This window comes from Grammomys surdaster, unplaced genomic scaffold (genome assembly GCF_004785775.1).
Source record: "Grammomys surdaster isolate TR1022 unplaced genomic scaffold, NIH_TR_1.0 111276, whole genome shotgun sequence".
In the NCBI taxonomy this organism is placed as follows: Eukaryota; Metazoa; Chordata; class Mammalia; order Rodentia; family Muridae; genus Grammomys; species Grammomys surdaster.
The window spans coordinates 3,291-27,299 of record NW_021611320.1 but is presented as its reverse complement, the minus strand read 5'-3'; the positions used below and the strand labels follow the sequence as shown (position 1 = coordinate 27,299).

The 24,009-nt window shown below is 32.6% G+C and overlaps 1 protein-coding gene across 1 annotated transcript; it reads left to right on the top strand.

Moving 5' to 3' along the window:
• The first annotated feature begins 2,086 nt into the window (after nucleotides 1-2,086).
• LOC114635527 (CMP-N-acetylneuraminate-poly-alpha-2,8-sialyltransferase-like) lies at nucleotides 2,087-23,333 on the top strand. Its single transcript, XM_028784069.1, has 3 exons — nucleotides 2,087-2,118; nucleotides 4,558-4,851; nucleotides 23,234-23,333. Exons 2-3 carry the CDS (start codon nucleotides 4,622-4,624, stop codon nucleotides 23,331-23,333), a joined length of 330 nt encoding a protein of 109 aa, XP_028639902.1. The 5' UTR covers nucleotides 2,087-2,118; nucleotides 4,558-4,621.
• The last annotated feature ends 676 nt before the right edge of the window (nucleotides 23,334-24,009 follow it).

Sequence of the window (24,009 nt, the reverse complement as noted above, 5' to 3'; positions counted from 1 at the left end):
CTAGCATGAGACATATAGAAAAATCATATAAATATTGGATCACAAAAGAAAATTTAAATTCTTAAAGTTGGAGTCATCCTCACTCCTCCAAATGCTGTGTCAATAATGTAGAACCAGCCCCAACAGAGGACTTAGGAATTAAGATCTCTTGTGTATATATCTCTTAGAATTTTAATTTGTCAAGAATAAATGGGATGTACAAAAATTGATTTGATCAAAGACAAAGGAACTCACAGCTACTAGCTGCTTGTATCTGCATAGTAGTTTGGCTGAAAAAAACAGCAACAAAAAAAGGTTTCATTTTGAAATTGGCCAACGTTAAGGACGTTAAGAATAATCTGAGTAACCTATGCAGGAGCTCATAAACTTTTGAGTCACCTTCTGTTTAATTCTGAAAACTTTCATTTCAAAGAAGATATTTAGAAAGATGGAAACTTTTTACTGAGAAAACAGCTATAGTCTTTCTCTATCAGCAAATGTGCTGCTCACCAACATGGACTAGTCTGCTGAAATGCTGCTGAGAAGCACTGCTGGTTCATTAGAGTTGCTTATTTAAGTTTTCTTTGAATATATCACAGTTTGCTAATTACATAACTAGATAGCTGATCTATCTCCATGCAGTCATTTGTCAGCTTCATGTAGACATGGTTCTATTCTTCATTTCCAGTGAAGAGAAGCACGCTACTCACTCCCAGAAGAGTGACAAATTGGCCTTTTCTAGCCAACACAAGCTACATTTTATGATGTATCTTTCTGTTTTATTTTCAGTACATTTACTGTCATTCTTCAAGTCTGATGGCACTATGCTCAAGTTGTCAAAATACTACATATGAATTTAATATTTATTCTCCCATCTCTGGTTGTTCTTTCATGGTTTTATTTTTGACACGATAAAATGACGTCCTTCTTCCTCTCGTTTCCTCCATCCAAACTGTCCTATGCTCCCCTCCTTGCTTTCTTTTCTACCATCACCACTTTGTTTTATTAATTTTCATTACAAGTATAAATGTAAGAATGCCTATATCCCTAGATATAATATGCTAAGTCTGTATAATGCTACTCATATGTCTGCTTTAAAGCCGACCATTTGGAATTGGAGTGAGATTGGTGCACTCTTTGCTAGAGATGACTGTATTCCCCACTGTTGCTTGCATTCCTCTAGTTCTTTATGTATGGATAAGGCTGCTTCCATCCACTTTAACATTTCTATTAGTATTTTTCTTGTTCAGCTCATGTTTATGCAGTCAAGCTGGTGAGAACTCATCACCATATCATATCTGTTGACATTGCTGGGTGACACAATGTTTTTTAAGTTAGCATCGTCCTCATTTAACTATGTTTAGATGTATTTAAATATATATGTTTTTCTCTCTAAGACCAATCCTCTTCTCAAAAAATCAATCAAACAAGTAAACAAAAACATAATAAAGGATTTTCTCTGCTTCCAAAGTAGGAAGTATTTTCATTTAGCATTAGTGTTAATTGTTGAATTTCTTTTTAACACTTCTGGTTTTTAAGTTTCCATTCAAACTTAACATTTTTACTTATTGGACCTTTGAGAATTTTGAACAAGAGATTTTGATCTTTCTGACCCTGTCTCCACTCTTCCCAGATATACTCTCCCTTAGGGGCCTACCCAACCTTGTGCCCTTTTTCCTATCAATCAAGACCAATTTGTGCTACTCATATATTCTTGAGCATGTGGTCTTCCATTGTATGGTGGTAGACTTATCAAGTACAATACGTCAAAGGAGCTCATACTCCCTCTCCAAGCCACTATCAATTGACAATAGCTCCTGGGGTAGGAATTTGTGCCAACTGTTCCTCTCCATTCTGGGATTTTATCTGGCTTGAGCATGCTTTTGTAGTTGCTGAGTTCAGATTGTAGCTACCCTACTGTGTCAGGGGGACAATATTTGCTTTCATTCATCCATCATCTCGAGGTTTTATGGCCTTTTCTTCTTCTGCCATGATCTTGAGTACTGGAAGGAGGGGATGTGGTGTAGATGCTGCATTTAGGAGTGAGCATACCACAGTTCCTTTTTCTGTGCATCTTACCTAGGTGTGGTCTTTGTGGTAATGACCATCTGCTTCAAAGAGTTGCTTCTCCAATGAGAGGTGAGAGATGCAATAATCTATGAATATAAGGGTTAGATTGTACAACTTAGTTAAATGTTATGCTCATTTATCACACACATGCCCAGACAATCATGTATGTAAACTATTTTTAACTTATGTTCAAATAGTGGACATTGGAGAATATCAGATGGGATGAGTGAATTTTAACCTGTAAGGGAATATAAGCATAGAGTAAATCATTAGTTTCTTTCTAATAGATGATGTAGCCATAAACATTCTTTACTCTCTTCAGCATAATTATGCTGTCCTGATTATTTTTAAAATATTTCATATTATTATTATGAAGAAAAATGCTATTTTTAATGAGAAAGCAAGTGCTCTGATTTTTATGGATATTCCCCATTTCTTCATATGTTTTTTTAGCATATTATCATCTCTCATGACAAGATCATGTTAGTTTTACTCTCAATGTGTATTCTTGGATGCTAAATGAGGTAGTGTCTGTAATAATAATCAATAGAACACCCATTTCCCTATAGAATCCAAATACATATTTTAACCAGGTTGATTAAGATTTTAGCTTATTTTTTATATTGATGTGATGCCAATGTTAGAACTTCAGAAAGTTCCATGGACATTTGATATCTCAGCTTTTGAGAGGTAGAGGTAGAAGAATCAGGACTGGCTACCCCTACAATAGAGTGGCTAAAAGCTAAAGATGCATATATTAGTGTTTAAGGACAATGTATGGGCTGAACTACTGTGGAGTCAGTAAATCCAAACAACTAATAATCAGATGTCCAGCACCCCATTAATATCATTATAGGGTATTTTTCATAGTTATTCACTTTAGGATACGTCAGTGAAATATATTTTTTGTTCCTTTGAGTGCCATCCTGCAGATTCCTACTTATTTGAGTTCTAATAGCTTTTCAGGACTATCCTATTCTTACTGTCTTTGTTATAATGCAAATGATTTCCATTTACACTCAATTGGTGACATGGAGTAAGAAAAGCTAAAATATCAATTATCTGTTATAGTGTGCAAAACAATATATACATTAAAATATAAAGTTAAACCTCTAATATGCAAATTATAACTTTTAATGTTTTCCTTTTCCCCGCTTAACAGCTAATCCTGGATACTAAAGATTTTACTTAAGAATATTATGAGGTGGAAAAGGTTTATTATTATAGGCAAATTTGTTAAAAATCTATGAAATAAACATATATTAAGAGATATATGGAAGGATACACAAGATGATATTTTTATGATAGTACATACATTTTCTTGTTTATTTAAAGTGTAAGTTGTTTGAAAATTTCATTAATGCAACATACACAGGAAAAGAAATATAAAGAAACTCCCAAAACTAATGAACTATAATACTCTATATTCATTCTTTTGAGAGATTGATAAAAAGGAGAAAACTGTGTTTTATATATGTGTAGGATTGTTTTCATGAATCTGTAGATTGAATGCATTTGAAAAACCTTCTTCTTTTATAGATAGTTAAGTCTTGTTTGCACAAAATCTAAGTTTTCATTTGGAAACTAATTAAAACATACATCCAAGGAAGATAAAGTAAGAGTATTTAAATATATCTAAAGTCAAGTATCCATGATTAATGTGAAAGAGTTAATACAGCATCATAATTCAGTTGGGCATTTATTCATAAAGCTTTCCAAAGTACTCTTTCAATACACAGATGAGATCATATTGTATGAATAAAATCAGATATAGGATGTATTATAGGATCATGATCCAATGGTAAAAATCAGAAACACAGATTCTATGCCTTTTCTCCATATGCACACAGGGATGCAGGAATCTACAGAATAGTGTCCAAAGGAATAACAAGGATATTTTTCCTACACATCTTAAAGTCTTTGAAAGTCAGGCTTTCAGATGTCAATTCCATTTGCTCATTTTGTTCAATGTATAGGCCTACCAAAGGCAATTGTAAATATATTTGTGGACAGCACTGCAAAAATATGCTCCTTTACCGAAGAGTATTAAGAAGTCAAACTTTTTCAGGAATATCCAGAAATGTTGAAAAGACTCAAGGCTTGAAAACAAGACCGATTTGACCAGCAATTGAGTTTTCTTTACTTAGACAGCAGACAGTTAAGATTTCCTATAGCATAACAACAAAGCCTTTGTGGGTTCACCATTATACATGAATTTATCATGAACTGCTAATGTATGGATTTGTGAAGACAAACAAAAAATAACAGATTGGGTAATTGGATCCCACTGGGAATCAACATCTTTATTGAAAGTATTATTTCTAATGTTTTGTTTACTTATTACACATGTAACTTTACCAGTCAGATTAATTGGGGAAATTTGGTTTTGTTTTGTTGGTCTGCTGCCTATTGATAAAAACCTGATGTCTCCTCATTCTTCTCATACACTCCATTTTATGGATGAATTTTTCATATTTATTTTCCATTTTTTCATTAATTTTTCCTCAGGTGCAATCTAGCTCCTGTGGTGGAGTTTGCTGCGGATGTGGGGACTAAATCAGATTTTATTACCATGAATCCATCAGTTGTGCAAAGAGCATTTGGAGGCTTTCGGAATGAGAGTGACAGAGAAAAATTTGTGCATAGACTCTCCATGCTGAATGACAGCGTCCTTTGGATTCCTGCCTTCATGGTCAAAGGAGGAGAGAAGCACGTGGAATGGGTTAATGCATTAATCCTTAAGAACAAACTGAAAGTGCGAACTGCCTATCCATCACTGAGACTTATTCATGCAGTCAGAGGGTAAGTGGCTGGAAAGGACCAGTCTGTCCTTGACACAATAGAACGTGTAACTAAAGAGTGTCTCTAAGGAAAGGAACACCAGTAAATCCCCTGAAATAAGCATGTTTTCATTACAATGCTTTCTGTATTTTCAAATATGCATTTTATGTACTTAGTCTTTCTGCTCACCCACGTTTGAAAAGCAAATTGGTGACTCTGACATTTATTCCTGCTCATGAACAGACTACTGATTTTGAGTTTTTCCTGCAACAAAAGGTAATAAGAATGCATGGCAAAATTGATGACTTTAGAATGATAGGCTGCAACAGAAATTCTCAGTGTATACTAGGAAATGTGATAGACACACAAGCACTAGCCTTGTTTAAAGAGCAATTAAGGTCCATCTGTAGCTAAGAGTCCAACTAGTAGGAGAGGTGTCTAGCTGAGATTATATGCCTTAATACGTCACAGCAGTGTCACACTTTTCACAACTCAAGGTACTATTTCCCTTTTAATAAACAGAGTCAAAATTAAAATTATATAAAGGAAGAATCTATTGCTTAAGTATGAGAAATGACAAAAAGGCTAAGGGAAATTATGAACACAGTGTGTTAAATGAGTAGATCAAAGATAGATATTTCTGTAGGATTAGGAATGAGCTTTAAGCATCACATCCTGTAAATACAAAAATCAATGAAGGGGATTGATGGTGAATGCATGGGCATATGACATTCCAGTGCCCTTGTAACAAAGCATACTGGTTAGGGATGTGTAATTTCCTCCTCAGGTTCACAAGGCTTTAAAGGTAGGCTTGCTATTTGGCTAGATTTGAAAACAGAATAACAATTGTAAGAAACAATAAAACAGGGGACAAGAAAAAGCTGGAGAAAAGACAGACTGGAGTGACAAATAATTTGGGATTTGTAGGTAACCAGAGAAAGAGATGGCGGAGGAGTCTGAGAGATTCAGTGAGTAAGAGAGTTAAGGAAGGAGGGCAAAGAGAGCACAGGGGAGATAAAATCAGGATACACAGAGCCAATTGTGAGCACTGAAACATGGGCTGCGAAACCAAATTGGGATATGGCTGGGAGGCAGACATTTTTGTTCTGTTTCAAGTACAATGACATTTCTGAGTTGGAAGTGGTACACCTTTCAATTGAACAAATAATTAATTTGCTCATAGAAAAACAAAGATATAGGGTTGACATGGTGACTATGGACAACAACAACAATCTTAAGTTTAGGAAAACAAGTAAATATAGTGATAGAATTTCTAAAAGAAGAAAAGCATATCTAAGTCCAGAGTTAAAATAGCCTTCTTTGTATAATAGAAAGCATGTAAAAGTGGTTTTCATTTTCTTTTGTTTTGTTTTTTTAATTTTATTTCTTTAATATTTCCTTGCAAAGGTTCACCATTTCCTGTTTAAGCCTCAAGAGATTCATACTCTTCTGTTCACAATTAAATTTGTCATGATTGGATCAAGTTATTCAACAGTCACTACTCTATTCACTAAGAAGTGAACACACATATTTGCTAAATGCATATATGTACACTTAGATTATAACGAAGGTAAAATTTATTTCTAAATATATTCTTTGATTTAAAAAGTTGACCCAAAAGAATGATATATGGTCAACAAAAAATAGAATAAGAATATATTATGTTATAAATTTATATTATCATATTATTCTTAAAAAAAAAATCTCCTTCTAAGTTTAGATACACATTCTCCAGTGATAGATGATTAAGGCTAAAAAGCATATACTCAACTCCCTGATGAGAGAAAGCATAAAGCAAATTTAATATAACCACTAAATTCAATATAGCCACTATACTCTAATAGTTTTCAACCCAATACCAAAAGCAGACTATGAAAGAGGAGTCACAGTTGAAGTTACTGGCCAGTTAGAAATACATGTACTTGAAAATACTACTGAAAGCATTTATGGATACATTTATGTGTTATTTTGTTTTCATTGTGGGCTTGAAACCATATGCTACCTCCCACGCTGGCCTCTAACTCCTGGATCACCCAAGCAATTCTCCTGCCTCACTTTTCTAGTAACTAAGAAAACTGGCACATCTATTTCACCTTGTACAAATGTTGAAATGTAAATAAATGTCCATTATTTTTATTTCACTTATAAGTATTTTATGTTTCATCTTATTTACTTTAGTCCCATAATAACTTTGAAAATTAATTTAATAAGTAAGTGCTGTCATCCAAAGAACTTTAAGAGAAAAGTTGTAAATACAATGTGTGGCGTGTTAAATTGCTATTACCATGTCTTACGCAGCTGACTGGTGTGCTTCTTGACTTTGCTAGAAGGTGTGTCGCCATGTCCTTATTCATATAACTGCATATCCTCCTGTAAGGTAAAGAGACTGACTCCTGAAAAGTGGCATGTATATATACTAGTTCTTGGGTATCCAATCACCTTTCAAATAGGATGGAAACTTGTACACCTGGTATGTCAAAAGCAAATTCATTTACGGAATTGTAAAACTAATATTTCTGGTAGTGAATCATTTCAACATATTTTTATGAAGCTAGAACCCGGAAAAAGAATAGTAAAACATAAACACTGACAAGCCAAGAATAAAAATCACTGATAAAAGAATATGTCACATCTGAAATTAACAATATCATACTCCAAAACACCCGTTAAGATGTTTCCAACTTATTTCCAAACTGTAAATCCTCCTGGTTTAGTAATCTGAAAACCCCGTGGTTAAAAGCTTTAACAAAATAGTTTCAGATCTGTTTTACTTACTGGGGTTGAGCTATTAGTGAAAGGTTAAGGGACCAGAGCACATATTTTTGGAACATAACTACAACACTGACGTGTGAAGGCTGTTCTGAGTGCTGTAGTTCAACATAAAAATGTGACCATGATAATAGATATCAAAATTCCTTATAAGGATAACTTGGAAATAATCACACAGATTTAATATTTAAACTTTATCCTATGAAAATAATGAAACTGCTAACTTTTACACAATTTTACACGAAGATTTTGAATGTCGTATGAAGTGAAATCAGAGGAAATTATAGCAGACTATTGCAAAAAATTAAAAGGATAAAAGATGAACAAATCTGAATTAAAATCAAATGGCTGTCAGAATACTGGACTGGAGTAGGAAAAATCAACTATATAATTTCTCACATTTCACTGACTGCGGAATTTTTAACTCACAATGGCATTTTATAAATGGATATTTATATATACATGTGGAGGGAGAGTAAGATAAAATTTAATTAATATCTCTTAGAGTCATTGTGCATTCAAATAAGGTTTCTTTAGAGAGAGAATATTTTAGAATTTTTTAAGGAACTTTATTTTTCAGAAATAAGTAACACAGCTCTGCTAAAGTAAGTTTTGGGATAAAACTGTTCATGACTTTAAGTCTCAGATTTATAACCATGAAACTATGAGTATCCACATTAATAATAATTATATTCCTTTAATCTGTAAATTTTTCTGACTGTAAATCTGTGTACATAAGATATGTAAAAATATCATGTTATGCTCACTTTTGTGCTAAGTCTTTTAAATATTGTTGCAGGCCTTTTAAAGTCTTTTAAATATTGTTCCTGTGCTAATTCCAGCTACTCTCTTCTCCAGCTGGCTGGCCGACCATGCACTCGCGGGCAATTGCTGGCCTGTTTTATCTCGTGGAGACTCTCTGACAAAGAACCCCAAAATCTCTCCACCCAGCTCGCTAAGTTCCCACTGGCAGGTGGCTACCATGCATCCCCATAACCCCATGCCTCAAACCCCTACAGCCTGTTGTGGTGCACATCTGGCAAACTCATACTTTGCCATGGTTAATGAGATGTATTTATTCATACATACATGTACACAACCTTGTGCATGTGTACACACATAAAAGTTGATATATATATACACATATATACACATATATGTATATATACATATTTATACGTATATACATATATATGTATATACGTATATATATATATGAGATAGACAGATAGATAGAGAGATGCTGAGCAGATAGATATGTTGTTCCTGAATGGAGTTCTCTTGTGGATATCTATAAAAGTAAGTTTTAAAGATTCTATCTCTATGTATAAACATAACTCTGTTTGTAAAATCAATTCAGAAAGCATATCTATTTCTAACATAAACATTAAAAGAAGTAAAAATGTTTTCAAAATTAAATATATATTCTTTTTATAAATAATACATATAGATTGATTGATTGATCTTGTATATGAGTATAGCATTAATAACAATATAATGTAGGTAATATGCTAATATATTTCATATATTAATTCTATTTTACATAATATAATATTACTGCAAATGCTGAAGTAGTAGAATTTTCATTTTGAAGAAAGATTGTGCTATACAACAAGGATGTACAGTTTGTAAAATGAGATTCTACCTAAACAAACACACATACAAAACCTAGATTCAATGCTCAGGAAATTCCCTTAGTCATGATACATTGCCAATTTAAACGCAAACTTGAATTTCTCCCAGTTCTCAGAAATTAATTTTGTCCACGTCAGATATATAATAAAAATCCCTCCCTCACTTCATAATTATGTTGTTTTTATTGTATTTGTTTACTTGAACTTATTTCTGGTAATTTCATCTTGTATTTAAAATATATTCTTTTACATTAGTTACTTCAATTGACTACATTTTTATTTTTCTCATGCAACATAGAACATTATATTCTAACTCATCTACAGTTGTGTCAATAGCATTGGTGTTTCTTGTTTTAAATGTTTCTTTATATAAAAATATGTTGAAGAGGACAATTTTATTTTAATGTTTTGAGGAATTTTACTGGGCAATTGATGTTTTCCTTTGTCATTTACTCTTAAAAGTGCCCGTATTGTTACATTATAAATGTCACAGGACCATAGTTCTTAGCTAAAGTAGGAGAGAATAATTAAATTAGGAAAAAGGAATTGTGGACCATTTCTGCCCCCATATCCCTACAGGAGTTATCCCTATGCTGTAGGTTATTAAAGGAAAAAACAAAGATACATTATTTACTGTGCTAGAGCCCATGAGAGTTATATAGGTCTTAATAATAACAATAAAAACATTTCCACATGTCTTATATTATCAAACTTATTTTCCAGTTTTATTAATGACACCTATTTCAAATTTCTATTATTGAGTTTGTCTTTCATATGTGGCAACTTGCCCATATAAATTAGGCAAAGACAGATGAAATACTGTGTGAATATAAGGCCACTTCTTTATGGAAAAAGGGGACTCACTTCAGAAGTTTGAATCAGGCCAGCTAACCCGGCAGAATGTCCAATCAAACACAGAAATATCTCTTAGATATACATGAAGCATTCATTGTAGTCATTCAGAACAGATTGTTTTGGGGTATTGAATAAATTTAAAATCACATAGAGGAAGAAACATCTTGGAAAGTTCAAATATTCACTCCAAGTAATTTCTGAAAATGGCTTCTTTGTTTTTATTTTAGCTTGTCCTAAAACATTCCCACATGGTTTCCGTTTTGACCTGTGTAGAGCACAGTTATAATATTTCTTCATAAAACATGTGCCATAGCTTAATATTTTTTGATTAGCAATGCAATGATAGTAGGTGGTTTAAATTAAAGACAGTTTTATGGATGGATATCTCCATTTCTCTGGGAATATTCAGTATGCACGCATGGGTAACAGCCTTTCCCAATGAATTAAGTTATTTATGCTGTAGGCACGATATTTTTTTCTTTGCAGCTTCTATAATTTACACTATCCTAGGAAATATGACAGTGTAGATGTCTTACATCTGAAAAGACATTCATACTAGGTGGAGTCAATATATACAAAACGCGAATGACGTATTTTTAAAACTCTTACTCATTTCCCACTGAGACTAAAAGACATCATATTTTATTTGGAAAAAGAAAATTCTACTTATAAAATTTATTTAGAGATAGAGAGAAACTTTAAATGTACATCTTGGTCATGAGTATACCCTGAGCTACTTCAAGATACTCATTGTCCCTCTGCTCTATGCCAAGTTTGGATATTCTTTCTTAATCTCAGTTCCACTTGAACACAGAATTTCGTCTCTGTTTCCTTTCCCAACACTGGCCTAAGTTCTGCTTCTCTATGTGCTTCTCATAAGATGTATTTGTCATTTTTATGTTCTAAGTCATTAAAGTGGGTTTCTACTTTTCATCAGAGTAGGGAGCAGTTGACTCATATCTCTAAATACTAATAGGAAGCCTTAAGTTGTCTGTACATATGTTTTTGTTGGATGTGAGGCATCAAGGTAGAGACGAGGATGTTGCTTGAAAAAGGCCAAACACATATACAAACAGCACTTTGAAATGTGGCTGGGAGTTGTCTATAGTGCAATTACAGATACAATGACAGTAATAAAAGTGAGGAGATGATTTACTTTTTTAATCTGCATAGAATTAGCAATTATTTTCTCCTTAGAGAATTACAGTGAAGAAGAGGAAACCTTATCCTCAAAGGCTTAAATCCAAATAATAAGAACCAAATGTAATATTCTATGTCAATAATTCAATTAATCAATCTGATATGGATAAATTTGGTCCAAGTAAATACTCAGGTGTAAAATTAATGTTTACTAAATTTTACCTTCCTATGGTAATATAGTGATAAAATTTAAGAGCAAATTATGATAAAAAGATAGTAGATGTATTAGTGAAGATTGAGCTTCACAGTATCTCCTAGGAATAATAGAAATTTTACCCGTGAATTCTCACAAATATGATGCTTAAACATGACCTAGTCAGTGATGACAGCATGAAGCACTATCGTGGAAAGGCAAAGGTCATAAGTCCTCAATATTAGACAAATAACTAAAAATGTCTAAGGAAGAACAAGAGAAGGAGAAACAGTGTTCCTCCCCAACTAGCACAATTGGCTACACAATACCAAATGGTCAGCATATATACATATATGCTGAAAACATACAGGAAACAGATAAATTTGGTTCATAAATTATATTCATTACATAATTTTGTTTTTATGCTATCTTTCTACTGTTTTTCACTTGTTTTTTCCTTCTCGTATGGAAAAGAAAATAGTTTTCATAAATATATTGCCATCATGGTTTCTCATCCACAGCGTCTTCAAGGTCCTTCTCACCTCCCCATTCGCCTTCCTTCAAGACCTTTCTTTCTTTGTCTTTAGAAAGCAAATAAAGCTATCTTTCTACTTGTAATAGTCACTCTTCTAATAATGGTAACGTTTATACACAACCCCAGAAACTCTCGTTTCTCTGAACTCTCGGGAAGGAGGAACAATAGTGTGCAGATCGAACATTGAATTAATCTGTTCAAAGCTAGTCTAATTTATGAGTAAGAAAATAGGTGTTTAGCTTATTTGCATCATTCATATGCACATTAAATTATCAGTTATGGGCTTCAAACAAAGAGCAAAATGTATCTCATGACCTGATGTAGAAAGTATAAGTATGTACTTACTGCCTAAGTATATTTTATAAGTATATTAAAAAGGATTATGAGTCGAACATCCAACAAGTCTTTTAAAAGTAGCAGTTTAGCAGGTGGTTCAGTGAGAGTATTTGGAAGGCTTTTAGTTTTAATGACTGAATTACTACCTAACCTTTACATATGAGCTGTGAGAAAACATGTTCTTTATACAGAGAAATGTAAACTACTTATAAAATATCCATAATAGAGGGTAAGTAAGTTGTTGGGGTAAAAGAAAATAACGCGAAGGCCTTATGGATATATTTGTGTGGTTTGGGTGTAAGATGTTTAAAGTACATTGAGGTACTGGCCCTTCAGATTCCCATTTCTGCTAACAATTCGGACAATGTCCACCTTCATACAAATGTTTCAAAGGCCTTGAGGTGGGACTCAGTTCCAGAAGCATATAGGTGATAAGTCACTCTCCTGTTTTAAGAAAATGAGCAAACATTCAGTGCATTTTGCTTTCACAGGTTTCAACTGAGCGGTAGCACTGATCATATTCCCTTGTTAACAATTTAGTTTTGACAAAAGTCTCAGTCAAATGCTAGTAGCCTAAACTGTCGGTTACAAAGTCCATACTCTGCCTTACTTCTGTCCCCCAAGTAGTCACAGAATGACCATGTGAGTGAGGCAAAAGTAAGATGATGTGAGGTCTGGGAGGACTGTCCCTCCCTTGCTGGTCAGTTCTTACTAAGCGTTATTGCTTTTGTTTCAGACAGTGTAGTTTTTTGTTGTCAATATCAGATAGCTTTCATAGTGAAAGCAGTTTATGTTGCTTGAAGCACACTCCTGTAGAGAAATACTGTTTTTGTCATCACTGAAGAGAAGGCAACATCAGCACTGGGATCTGCTCACTCTTCTGCAGAACATACAGGTGGAAAGTGGTGTGTCACAGAAAAATTAAGAGTTTATTGGAACATGCCACATTCAGTGTCTCCTCAATTAATTATGTGCACAGTGGTTCCTTTGTTTTTAACAATTTTTTCTTTTGTTTATTTTTGAGATTGTTGTTTAATCCTGTTTGTCTCTTCTCTTTGTTTCCTTCAAACCCTTCCAAATATCTTTCTTTGCTCTTCCTAAAATTCACTGTCTCTTTCTCTCAAAAACATAATAGTATATTCATATATATATATATATATATATATATATATATATATTCATAAGAAAACATATTGAGTCCATATAAACTTACCTATAGGTTTACAGAGACAATTATTTTCACTAGACAATAATTAGACAATAATTAGTGTGTTCTACCCATGAGAGGGCTAACTATTCTGTTTCAAATTTACTAAGTTACCTATAGTTCTTTGTGTAGAGTTCAGGTCTCCTGAGATTTTTTCCTTTCAGTTTGCCATGTTCATTAATAACTTCTTGTTTGGTTCATATTAAGACAGTAAATATCAATAGCACTTGACAGAACTTTTTGAACATTAATACCAATAATTGAGCTTACACTCAAATTGTCTTAATAGAGATTCAAAATATACTTGCACAAACTGCAAAGGTGAATAGCTACAATTATTATATGGTTACTGGTTACAGTTCAGGATTTGGAACTAGAGAACCAGTGCTACACTATTAATATTTTCAAAGCTTAGCTTAATAGAAAATAATGTATTTTTCTTTTCTCAAATTTATTTTATTTAAAGTGAGATGATTTACTGCATGTACTTTCTGATTTAACTCTTCATTGCATTGAAGATCTTACTACTCTCAATAGAGAGTATGACAATAGAGTTCCATGACATCACTGAAATTTCATCGTCACATGTAAAATATTAGCATACCAAACAGTGATTTCTCATCCAAAATATATGTCTTAGTTGAGCTTGAAACCATTATACAGAATTAGTAAATATTTGAGGAAAATATCTTAATCACTAAATTCTATTTGTAAAGAGTAAGCATCTTTGCTAAATGTAGGGAGGTAATTGTGCATCCCATTGCCACCTAGCCCATCATGTAAGAAAAGTTCCTACTAGCAAAGATCAGCACTGCTAATAGTTTTTAATTACTGAGATGACTAATATTTTTCTTTCTTTTTTTCTGAAAAAATAAATCCCTATCAAAAATGTTGCTAAGATGTTTATTTTACTGGAAATATTTGACATAGATTATGTTTCTAAAATTTTTTTATCATGAACAAAATGAGAAAAAATGATGTTTTATTCTTTAACTTGAAGATTTACTGCAGTGCGAAAATACTTTGATTCCAAAACATTAATAATATTATGAAAGGGTACATCGCTGCTATATAGCATGACCATTTCTTCACTAGAAAGATGTTTATGGCTTCTTTGTCCAGGAGCTATGACTGATCTGAAGCTTCAAGGAGGGTAACAAATTTATGAGCTTACACAAGTGACAGAATTCTCAGATTGACAGAGCAGCTGCTTATCCACAGTGTGGGGAAGGTAATTTAGAACTGCTAGCTTAAGGGACTTGGCAAGGACTTGAGTTACATCCTTTGGGATATGTGAGATCTCACTGGTCAGAGAGTCGCAGAGCAATTTCCAAGCAGCATTAATGGTCAGATAGCAGTACAGACCAATATTTGCAGCAATTCCAATTCTGATGCTGGGTCATAACAGTGTATTGAATACTAGCCCTTCTGAGTTTACTATAAAGTATACTGAATGCTAAAATTGTCCATTTACTAAAATGTCCAAGATCCAAGGTATTTAATGCTACATGCTGAAGCTTATGCTTCAAAAAGTAATAAAAAAAAAGAGTAATACAACAAAAAAATAAAAGCCAAAAAAATCCAACTACTGAAATGAGGAACATCTTTTGAAATACTTCTAGCTGAAGCAGTATGACCAAGATAGATTTATGAATCCTTCTCCCCTCTCCGTTGTGATATATGGTGGGTTTGGCATTTCCCCTTTCTGGTTTTCTCATTTAACTTTGTGTACACAGGAAATGCGTCGGTGGAGTACTCACTATGACAGAGTCAGATAAAGAGGAGGCGTGCTGTTGTTGTCCGGGGAGGGGTGCTTACAGAATAGATCATGCAAGAGCCGTTGTAAAGAGGAAAATTAGACAAACTACTTTCCCTAATTGTATTCTCTCGAATCTGTACAATGAGATCATTGATGAAGATTAGGGTTTTACATCCTGAAGAAATACAGGGATCACAGAGTTCTGAGAGTTTCCAACAGAGCTGAATAGGAAAAGCATTTATTTAGAGAAAATTTTGTTACAAGTTGATGCCACCCAGAGCTGGGAGTGGATGATGTTCCCAGGCAGTTTGTAGTAGGACACCATTTACATCCACAAGGCATGATGGACATGACTAAGCAACATAAGTTGTTTGGGGGAATTTTGCTACCACTTGAGTGATCTCAACCTTTTGAGATGGGAATTCCTAAGCTGGCTGTTGATGGTATTAGGAAACATTTACGTAGCTTGTTATTTGTTATAATCAGACACTGGAAACTAGTTCTGCAATCTTCCAAATTCCCTCATCATTTACCTTAAGAAAACTCAAGAATTGATCACATGTGTGAGTGTGGGTGGGAATATGGTCATACAATCATACTATGTAACTCAGACTTATGTTATATGGACCCTGTAGTAACCACTGTTCTCCACAAAACAAGTATAAATTGTCTTGAAATGTTAAATTGGATGAGAAAAATGTATAACTGCTTGAAACATCTGAGAACATGCAAAGACAATATTTTATTTTAGTCATTACATGGGTGGTTATTAGCGATGGATAGTTTTTAAAATATGGAAATTTTGAAAATATTAATATATATATTTGCTTTGCAAATACATCAATACCTTCTGCGTAGCTGATGAATATATAGAGAACTTTTTAGTAAGTTATGAGATAATCCAATTAAATCTTTTATGTTATATCAGAAATTTTGAAGCCTGAGTTACCAGTAATAAATCCTCATTTCCTGAGGTACCCAGAGTTACAGACTTTTAAGGATTAGGTCTGTGTCTACCAATCCCTGCACAGAACAATACAACTTCATATTAGTCTTTGTCCAGTCTATAATTACTCTTTAATTTTTCCATATGATATTACTGAATCTAAAACCTTTATATCATGCCAAAGTAATTTTAAAAGTGAATCTATCGCTACTTTAATGGAGTTTTACCAGATCTTGATCAGTTTATGGATTATGTTTGTTTCTTGGACAAAGATAAAAAGTTTTTTGGGGAGAGGGATGGGGAAGGGTTTGAGAGAGAGTTTCTCTGTGTAGCTCTGGCTATCCTCCAGGTTGCTCTGTATACTATACTATCAGAGATCTGCCTGCCTCTATCCACTAACTTCTGGGATTAAGGGTGTAGGCCACCACCTCCTGGCCTAAGAAGTGGTTTTTGTTTGTTTGTGTGTTTGTTTTTTGTTTTTTAATATATATATAGACAACAAGAAGTAACTAAAAAAGCTTCTTCCTCACTAAGGGTTTATAACCCAAACTACAAGCCCAAGTTTTCAAATAATTTAAAAATAGAATTTGAATGGTTATTTTTTCCAACTAAAAAAAAAAAAGCACAATTTTGATCACTGCGTTCCAAAGCATTTCATTAAATCCAAGTACATTTATCTGTTTAGACATTCAGCTGACGTCTGCAGAGCAAAATCAAGCTCTCTTTGGAGAACTGATGGATAGTGTATTGTGCTATTCACAGAACTCAACCCACTCTCGTTTGAAATAATTTTCTGTAAATGAAATTAAAAAGAAAGTAAGAAGCTTGCAGTGTGTCAATGAGCAAGTAAATTTTTTTTATAATAACTAAATAGCCATTCTTACATTTTGTAAGTCAGTTAAAATTTATCAGAATAAATAAAATTTCCTGTTTATGGCATATATCTTATCATGATTTAAAAGATTTTCTTATTGATTGATTTTGTGTCTAGGACATTTACTAATTGTGACATAGTGTAAGAAAAAATCACATTTTGATTTGTTGAAATGGCATAGTGGCAATTTTGTTTTCTCTTGTAAATATATAGAATTATGTCAGAAACAAATATTCATGATGACATAGTTTAGGAAGTTTCTAGAGAATGTATCTTAAACACCTTCAAGCTGAGTTTTCTAAGTTGGTGACTTTGAGCTGAGTTTCTGCAATACCAAAAAGTAATCTTTATTTTTAATTTGTATTAAGTTTTTTCAAGTATATAAGGAAATACCTGTTGTGGTGTGCCTTTTAGCTCAGCGCTTAATTTGAATGCTTTTGTTCTTGTCAGTAATATAGATGTATAAAAAATGGTGTTTGTGTTTGAATGATCAAAGTAATGTCTGAGTATTATTCATGATCAAGAAAGACTTTAAAATATATTATCATTCACCATAGACTCAACATATATATTTAGTTGATAGCAATTTAAAGCATATAGTGTTTGTTGTCAATAATCTCCCTGATTGATTTCCCAGAAGCCCTCTACTCACATCTGGGCCCCTTTTTCTACTTACAGAACAAGAGTAACATATCAATCTTTCACAATTAATTTCAACCTGCTGACATATTTAACAACATAGATATTTTTAATTGAATTAATTAATGACATTAAAGAATCCCCTGGTTTTAAATGGAAATGTCAGTTTCTAGTTACTCTAATGAAATCAGAATATCTTTATCACAGATATGAGGCAGAGTTAAAATACAAAGTTTTACTTGTTGGTGTATACACCTTCTTGGTCAATCATTTTACCAGATGAGTCTTTTATTCATGCCTCTGTATTTCCAAGTTTTTATTTCCATTTTTTAATTTAATGGCATCTCATAGTCTTTGACATGGTTAGTTAGTTATTAAGTATAAAAAAGCAGGGTCTTTGTCTACTATACACCTATTTGACACAAATGTAGAAAGCATGATGTTAATAAGTTACAAAAAGTTAAGCAGAATCTACATCATCAATGGGATTTTCTTTGAGGCAATGTATGACAGTGAATGTTTGCAAATAAGCTCTCTGGAGAAAAAGAAAAATCTGGACTTATAATATTAGCTCATATTCATATTTCAAATGTTCCTACCATGTCTGATTTCACATTAAAGACAAAATACAAAACAGTCTTGAAATTTCCAAACGTTTGACAGCTGCTTTGTGAATGACTGAGGGCAAGTCCCAGGATCAGAATAAATGTCAGTGTCAAGGAAAGACTTGACTGGGGTTGGTGAAGCCAAATTGAAGACACTAATGTATTGTTATTGAATAAAATATTTCTAATACTTGGCATTCTAGCAGAAATATCTATTTAACTTATTAGAAAATTTTTTATTATGTCTGTTATTGTAGCTTAGATTGGCTAGCACAAAAGCCCTGATCAACTGATGTCTGGGAATGAAAAGTCAGGTACTTTTATGTAATCCCTGTCTTTGGTTTATTATGCTAATTAAATATAAGATGCACAATAGAAAATTTATATAGTAATCCTTTAAAAATCAATCTTTAAGTGTTATTGACTAAAGAAGAAGTACTTAAATTGTTCCCTCTGCCAGGTTCCTTGTCCTAGGTATATGCTATTGAATAGCTTTTAAATTTTAGTGTTTCTGAGAAAGGATTATTTTGCCTAATCCTATTGTCTATATTTGACTATTTTATAAGCTATAAAATATTAAGGATTCATAATCATCCTTAAACATTTATTTCAGACATTGTAATTGTTATATTATAAATACTTGAAATGATTTTTTGTTAAGCTTTTTGATTTTGCTCTAGAAACATGATGGTTGTGACATCATCAGCCTTCACAGGATGTGAATTTATGTACACAATTTAAAAACTTGAATTTCTTAAGAACTTATCCTGAAATCAAATATAGTAGTAAATGTGGTTCAAGAGTCCCTGAGAAAATAAAATTATTGTTTTCTTTACTTACAACTCAGTATGTTGAAAGGAAAGCAATTGGTGATATTTCTATACAAAGAAGGATGAGTTTGAATTAATGATAATACATATAAATATGGAAATATCTACTGCATAATATATACTTGTGCATACATTTATATCTTTGTAGATATTACAGTTTGCATACATCTTAGTAAATACACATCTAATTCTACTTTTACTTCAAGAGCTCTGATAATAAGTTTATAAGATTAATTTTCAGAAGATAGAGATATCTGTGTCCAATGCAGACGCTGAACAATTTTAAGAGAAAACAGTTTTACTGTTGTGTTTAATTATGGCTCTTATCCGCTTATGGATCCTTTGAGTTATATTGTAAATAATATTTTTCCTCATTCTACAATGAAATTACTCACAACACAAATGAGTTAGAATCATATTGATTTCTCTAATATTTAAAATAAAACGTAGCTCACCATCACCCTATTTTCTTTATTCTCCTTCCCTATTTTATTATCCTCTTAATGTAACATTTGGGAGTTAATATCCACTGACAAGCTGCATCGCTTAATGTCCCCCTCAATGCTCTAGTTCCTACAATGGCCTCCAACTCCGCTTAAATTTGTTCTTAACAATCATAAGTCAAAAAATTTGATTGATTGATTGATTGATTGATTGATTGATTGATTTTGTCCAAACTATGCTTTTCCAAGGATATGCTAACAATAATGTTGACTGTTTCACCTAACATGTACTATACTCATCCTGTCGTTTGTGTAAAACTGGACCATCACAACCCTTACATCCAAAGCATTTCAGATGTAGAGAGTGGGAATCTACATGCTAATATTCTCGATTTGTCTAGGAAGCAGAATTTGAAACTGAGTTATGACAGCAAGAATAAGGTGTAGACTAACCTAATATTTTGTGGCATTTTCTAGAAAACTCTTTATAAAGAATATGATATATAAAATGAAGCAGCAAGATTAATGCCCATAACTGTTTTTTTCTTGCTCCCCCCTTCTCCCTCTTTCCCTTCCTCATGCTTCTTTGTAAAATAGTTCTCTATTTATTCCACTCACCATCTAAGTGGCTAGTGGAATTAATACTCTGAATCTTGATTTCTCTTAGGTCATAGTGTGTGAGTGTGTGTGTGTGTGAGTGTGTGTGTGTGTGTGTGTGTGTGTGTTTGCTCATTAATGAGAAAATTCGAAGGCTTTGCTCCTATGGGCAAAGTCAACAGTTGTTACTAAGAGTTATGGGGTATTTTCATCTGTAATTTGTAAAGTGAGTCTCCAAAGTTTTCCCTTTAGTAACTGCATGCAACAGTAGCAATTTACACTGATAGATTTTATCCTTTGCAGAATAGAAGTGTACACTGTCAAATATAAGTAAAAATACAACTTAGAAATGATGTCACCTTCTTACATGTTGTTTAATTATGTATATTTCAAACTAATAGCTTAAATTGTTTTTACTTATAATTATTATTTATTCCCCTTGAATATGCAAAAAAGAAATTTAGATTGGGCTATTTTAGTATGCAAAATCACATTTGACATTTATCATAGAAATGTGAAATTTACTAAAGTCCAGACTACACTTACTAAGGAAAACTATTTGCTAACTGAAAATATGTTAACTTTTTCCTAATTTTATTTTGGAAACACTTCATTGTATTAAGTTTTTAGGAGCATATCTACTTCTGTCTTTATTTTACCAGTATATTTGTATACCAGCATATCAATATATTGGATAAGTAATCTCAGAATATCACATTTTACATTTTAAGAATTAAATATTTATTTTGGAAATGATATAATGCACCTAAAACAATGTGGCTATATTAAGATTAATACAACGCTCCAGTTCCGCAGCTGTTTGGGGCACAGACTTGGAATGAAGTTCCTTATTTTCCCAGCTCTATGGCTTAAAGCCTGTTCCTTCTTTCCATAGGCCTTCAGATTTCTAGTATGCAGTTATTAAGAGTTTCTACAACACAGGACTTGCTGAGATGAGCATTTGCATTAGAAACTAAGTTACTTGGAAGAAATTCTGACTGCTAAAGAAGGCTTAGCTCAAATTAAAATGTCATTAAAATATATTCAGTAAGCCTGTGGCTTATTTATAACACAGTATCTTGAAAAAAATAGATAAACGAGATTTTGGTTGGAAAATAGATGGAAGACCCAAGAATGTGATCTGTTGTTCTTCCTTGATTTCATAAAGAAGTGTGGATATCGGTGTTTGTTTTTGCTTTTTGATTCTGCAACTCTCTCTATTGGGATTAAATAGAGCTCTTTCTACTTTGGTGAATGCAAATAATAGATACATAGGCCTAGTATGTTTCTCAAATGAACACAACAAGCTTAAGCTTGGTAGATAAAATGACTATGTGATATTTTGGAAGCCATGACTGTACCTACACAGGTTATCTTTGAGATTCAAAGTATCGATCACTTTCTATCATCTTGACTCCACCTTGAAATTCACCATTAACTTTGAAAATGAGTGATAGACACAACTTTCTATGGGAAATTTTACATGACTTAATGTGCATTAGTGAAAAAGTCAACTACCAACAATAGTGCTAAACAACAACAAGCTGAGTGCTCAACATTTACCTTTAAGGCATTGTATTTTCTCAAATTTCATGTGACCACATTTATTAAATATTTAAAAAATATTAATAGCTTTTCTTATAGTTCTGTGAGCAAGTGACTAGGAACACATAAAAATCCAGAAAACTAATGTTTATATCCTTAATAATATGCTATCTATTAATGCATATTAATGTATATTGGCATGTTATGATTAATAACTGAAACTTTGTTTAGGCAGAGAAAGGAGATATATGAAACCTGTAATAATTTTGTAGCATGATACAAGATATTGCTAGCTGTCATAATTTCCAGTATGAAAGTACTAGAAAGACAGTGAAGAACAAAATTAATTCATTATACAAGGTTTTCATTACTACCACAATATGGTATTTAAAATCATGATAGATACCAGCTTGTAATAGTTGAAATAATTAAATCAGCAAAAAGAGAATCAGTAAAATTCTGTGTGTCATTCATCACAAACCTAAATCAATAATAAAACTAGAAATTTAGTTGAAATTAGCAATCTGGTCTTCTATATGCAAGGATCTATGCTAGAGACGAAGGGAAAAGAGAAACATTACTTTTAACTCTGCTTTCAAATTGTTGATAATTCTTATAATTATTAACTAATAATTTATAAAAACTTAATGAAAACAGAGACTATTCAGTATACGCATATGGTAAGGTGCAAAAATTTGTCTTAGTCATCTTGAATTCACAGTACAAATCTGAAACCTGCCTAAGAATGAAGTGTATAGCTAAATACAACAATGTGACCTGAAGGGAAGACTTAGTTTCATTAGAGAAAATCAATAGTTTTTCATTAAATGGTGGCATTTAAGACCCTGGAAAGCAGGTTGTAATTCCCTAATCAAAGATGATGGAATGAATGAGCCTTGGCATGTGGGTGAGGAGGAAGAAAAGCAAGATCAGAACATTTAGAGATTTGAGCAAAAACAATGACAACATCCTACAAGTTCATCTGCTGTAAAATTTCCATTTACTAATCAGAGAACATCATTCTTGCTAAAAATGGATAACTAACTCTTAGAGATTTTTAAGCTAGAGATAACATGATCAAAGCTGTACTTTTATTTTTTTAAAAAAAAATCTGATTTCATCATATAACTGGATCCTACAAAAATATTAACTGGGTGATGTGTTTAACGTTTTACAAATCATTGATGATGTAGACCTGAACAATAAAAGCATATTTAGAAGGAAAAGTACAGGCAGGGTTAGTTAATAGTATAATCAGTAATTAGAATTTCAAAATATATTTTAGTGTAAAATTTAGAAAACTGAAAAAGATTATAAAATTGTGAAAATAAGAACTATTTCCTTCATGTCATGAATGGAAACAGGAAATCTTTGTAATTTTTATTTCAGTGTCTGTTGTCTAAAGCATGCTTGAAAATGAAACATCTGTGATACAGAAATATCTTCAATAGGAAGCAACTGTGATACTGAAATATCTTCAATCTTTTTTTTTGTAGGTTTTGGGAAGACTTCCCTTGGGCATATGCCCTAGATAACGCTCTTCATATTTTAGTGATAATTGCAAAGACTGTGATGCATTACCAACCCTCCACATAAAGACTAGGTCATAGAGAATTAACAAGAAAATAGATGAAACCTAAACTGTAAAATAATTTTTTGTCAAAACTCCTGCATTGTGTGAATAAACACAAAACATTTAATTATTTGTTGGCATTCCATATCTATTTAAACTGTACTACAATATTTAAATATTTAAAGTAAGCAAGGTCTTCTGTAGAATTGACAAAAAATGTTCTGGAGTTCCTCAAAGTACTTCACAGAGCCAGTGTTTTGAATATAGTTTTAATACTGGATCCTGGTAATAGACTCAAGTATTTTTGACATAAATACATGGATTCCTCATGTGATATTTTTTATTATGAATATTTAATCTCATTCAATCTTTTCTATCATCAGTAGTCAATTCAGAAATTCAGAGTATATATATTCTGTCTTCTTTACAAGTGATGCAATATGTCCACATTTTTGGTGGTTTAAATCGATTAATTAAATTTGGCAATTTTATACATGGTTATAGTAAATTCTAATCACACTTTTACCTACATTATTTTCTCCTCTTCTTATTCTTATCATTCCTCTACTTCCTAGTTTTTCATTATCTGTTTATGCTCAAAAACATAAGGTGGACAATTTAAATCAATAGTTGCATGGAGCAAATTCATTAAATATTTGGTTCCTCCTGAATCGTGATCAGACACCACTTTCTAGGACC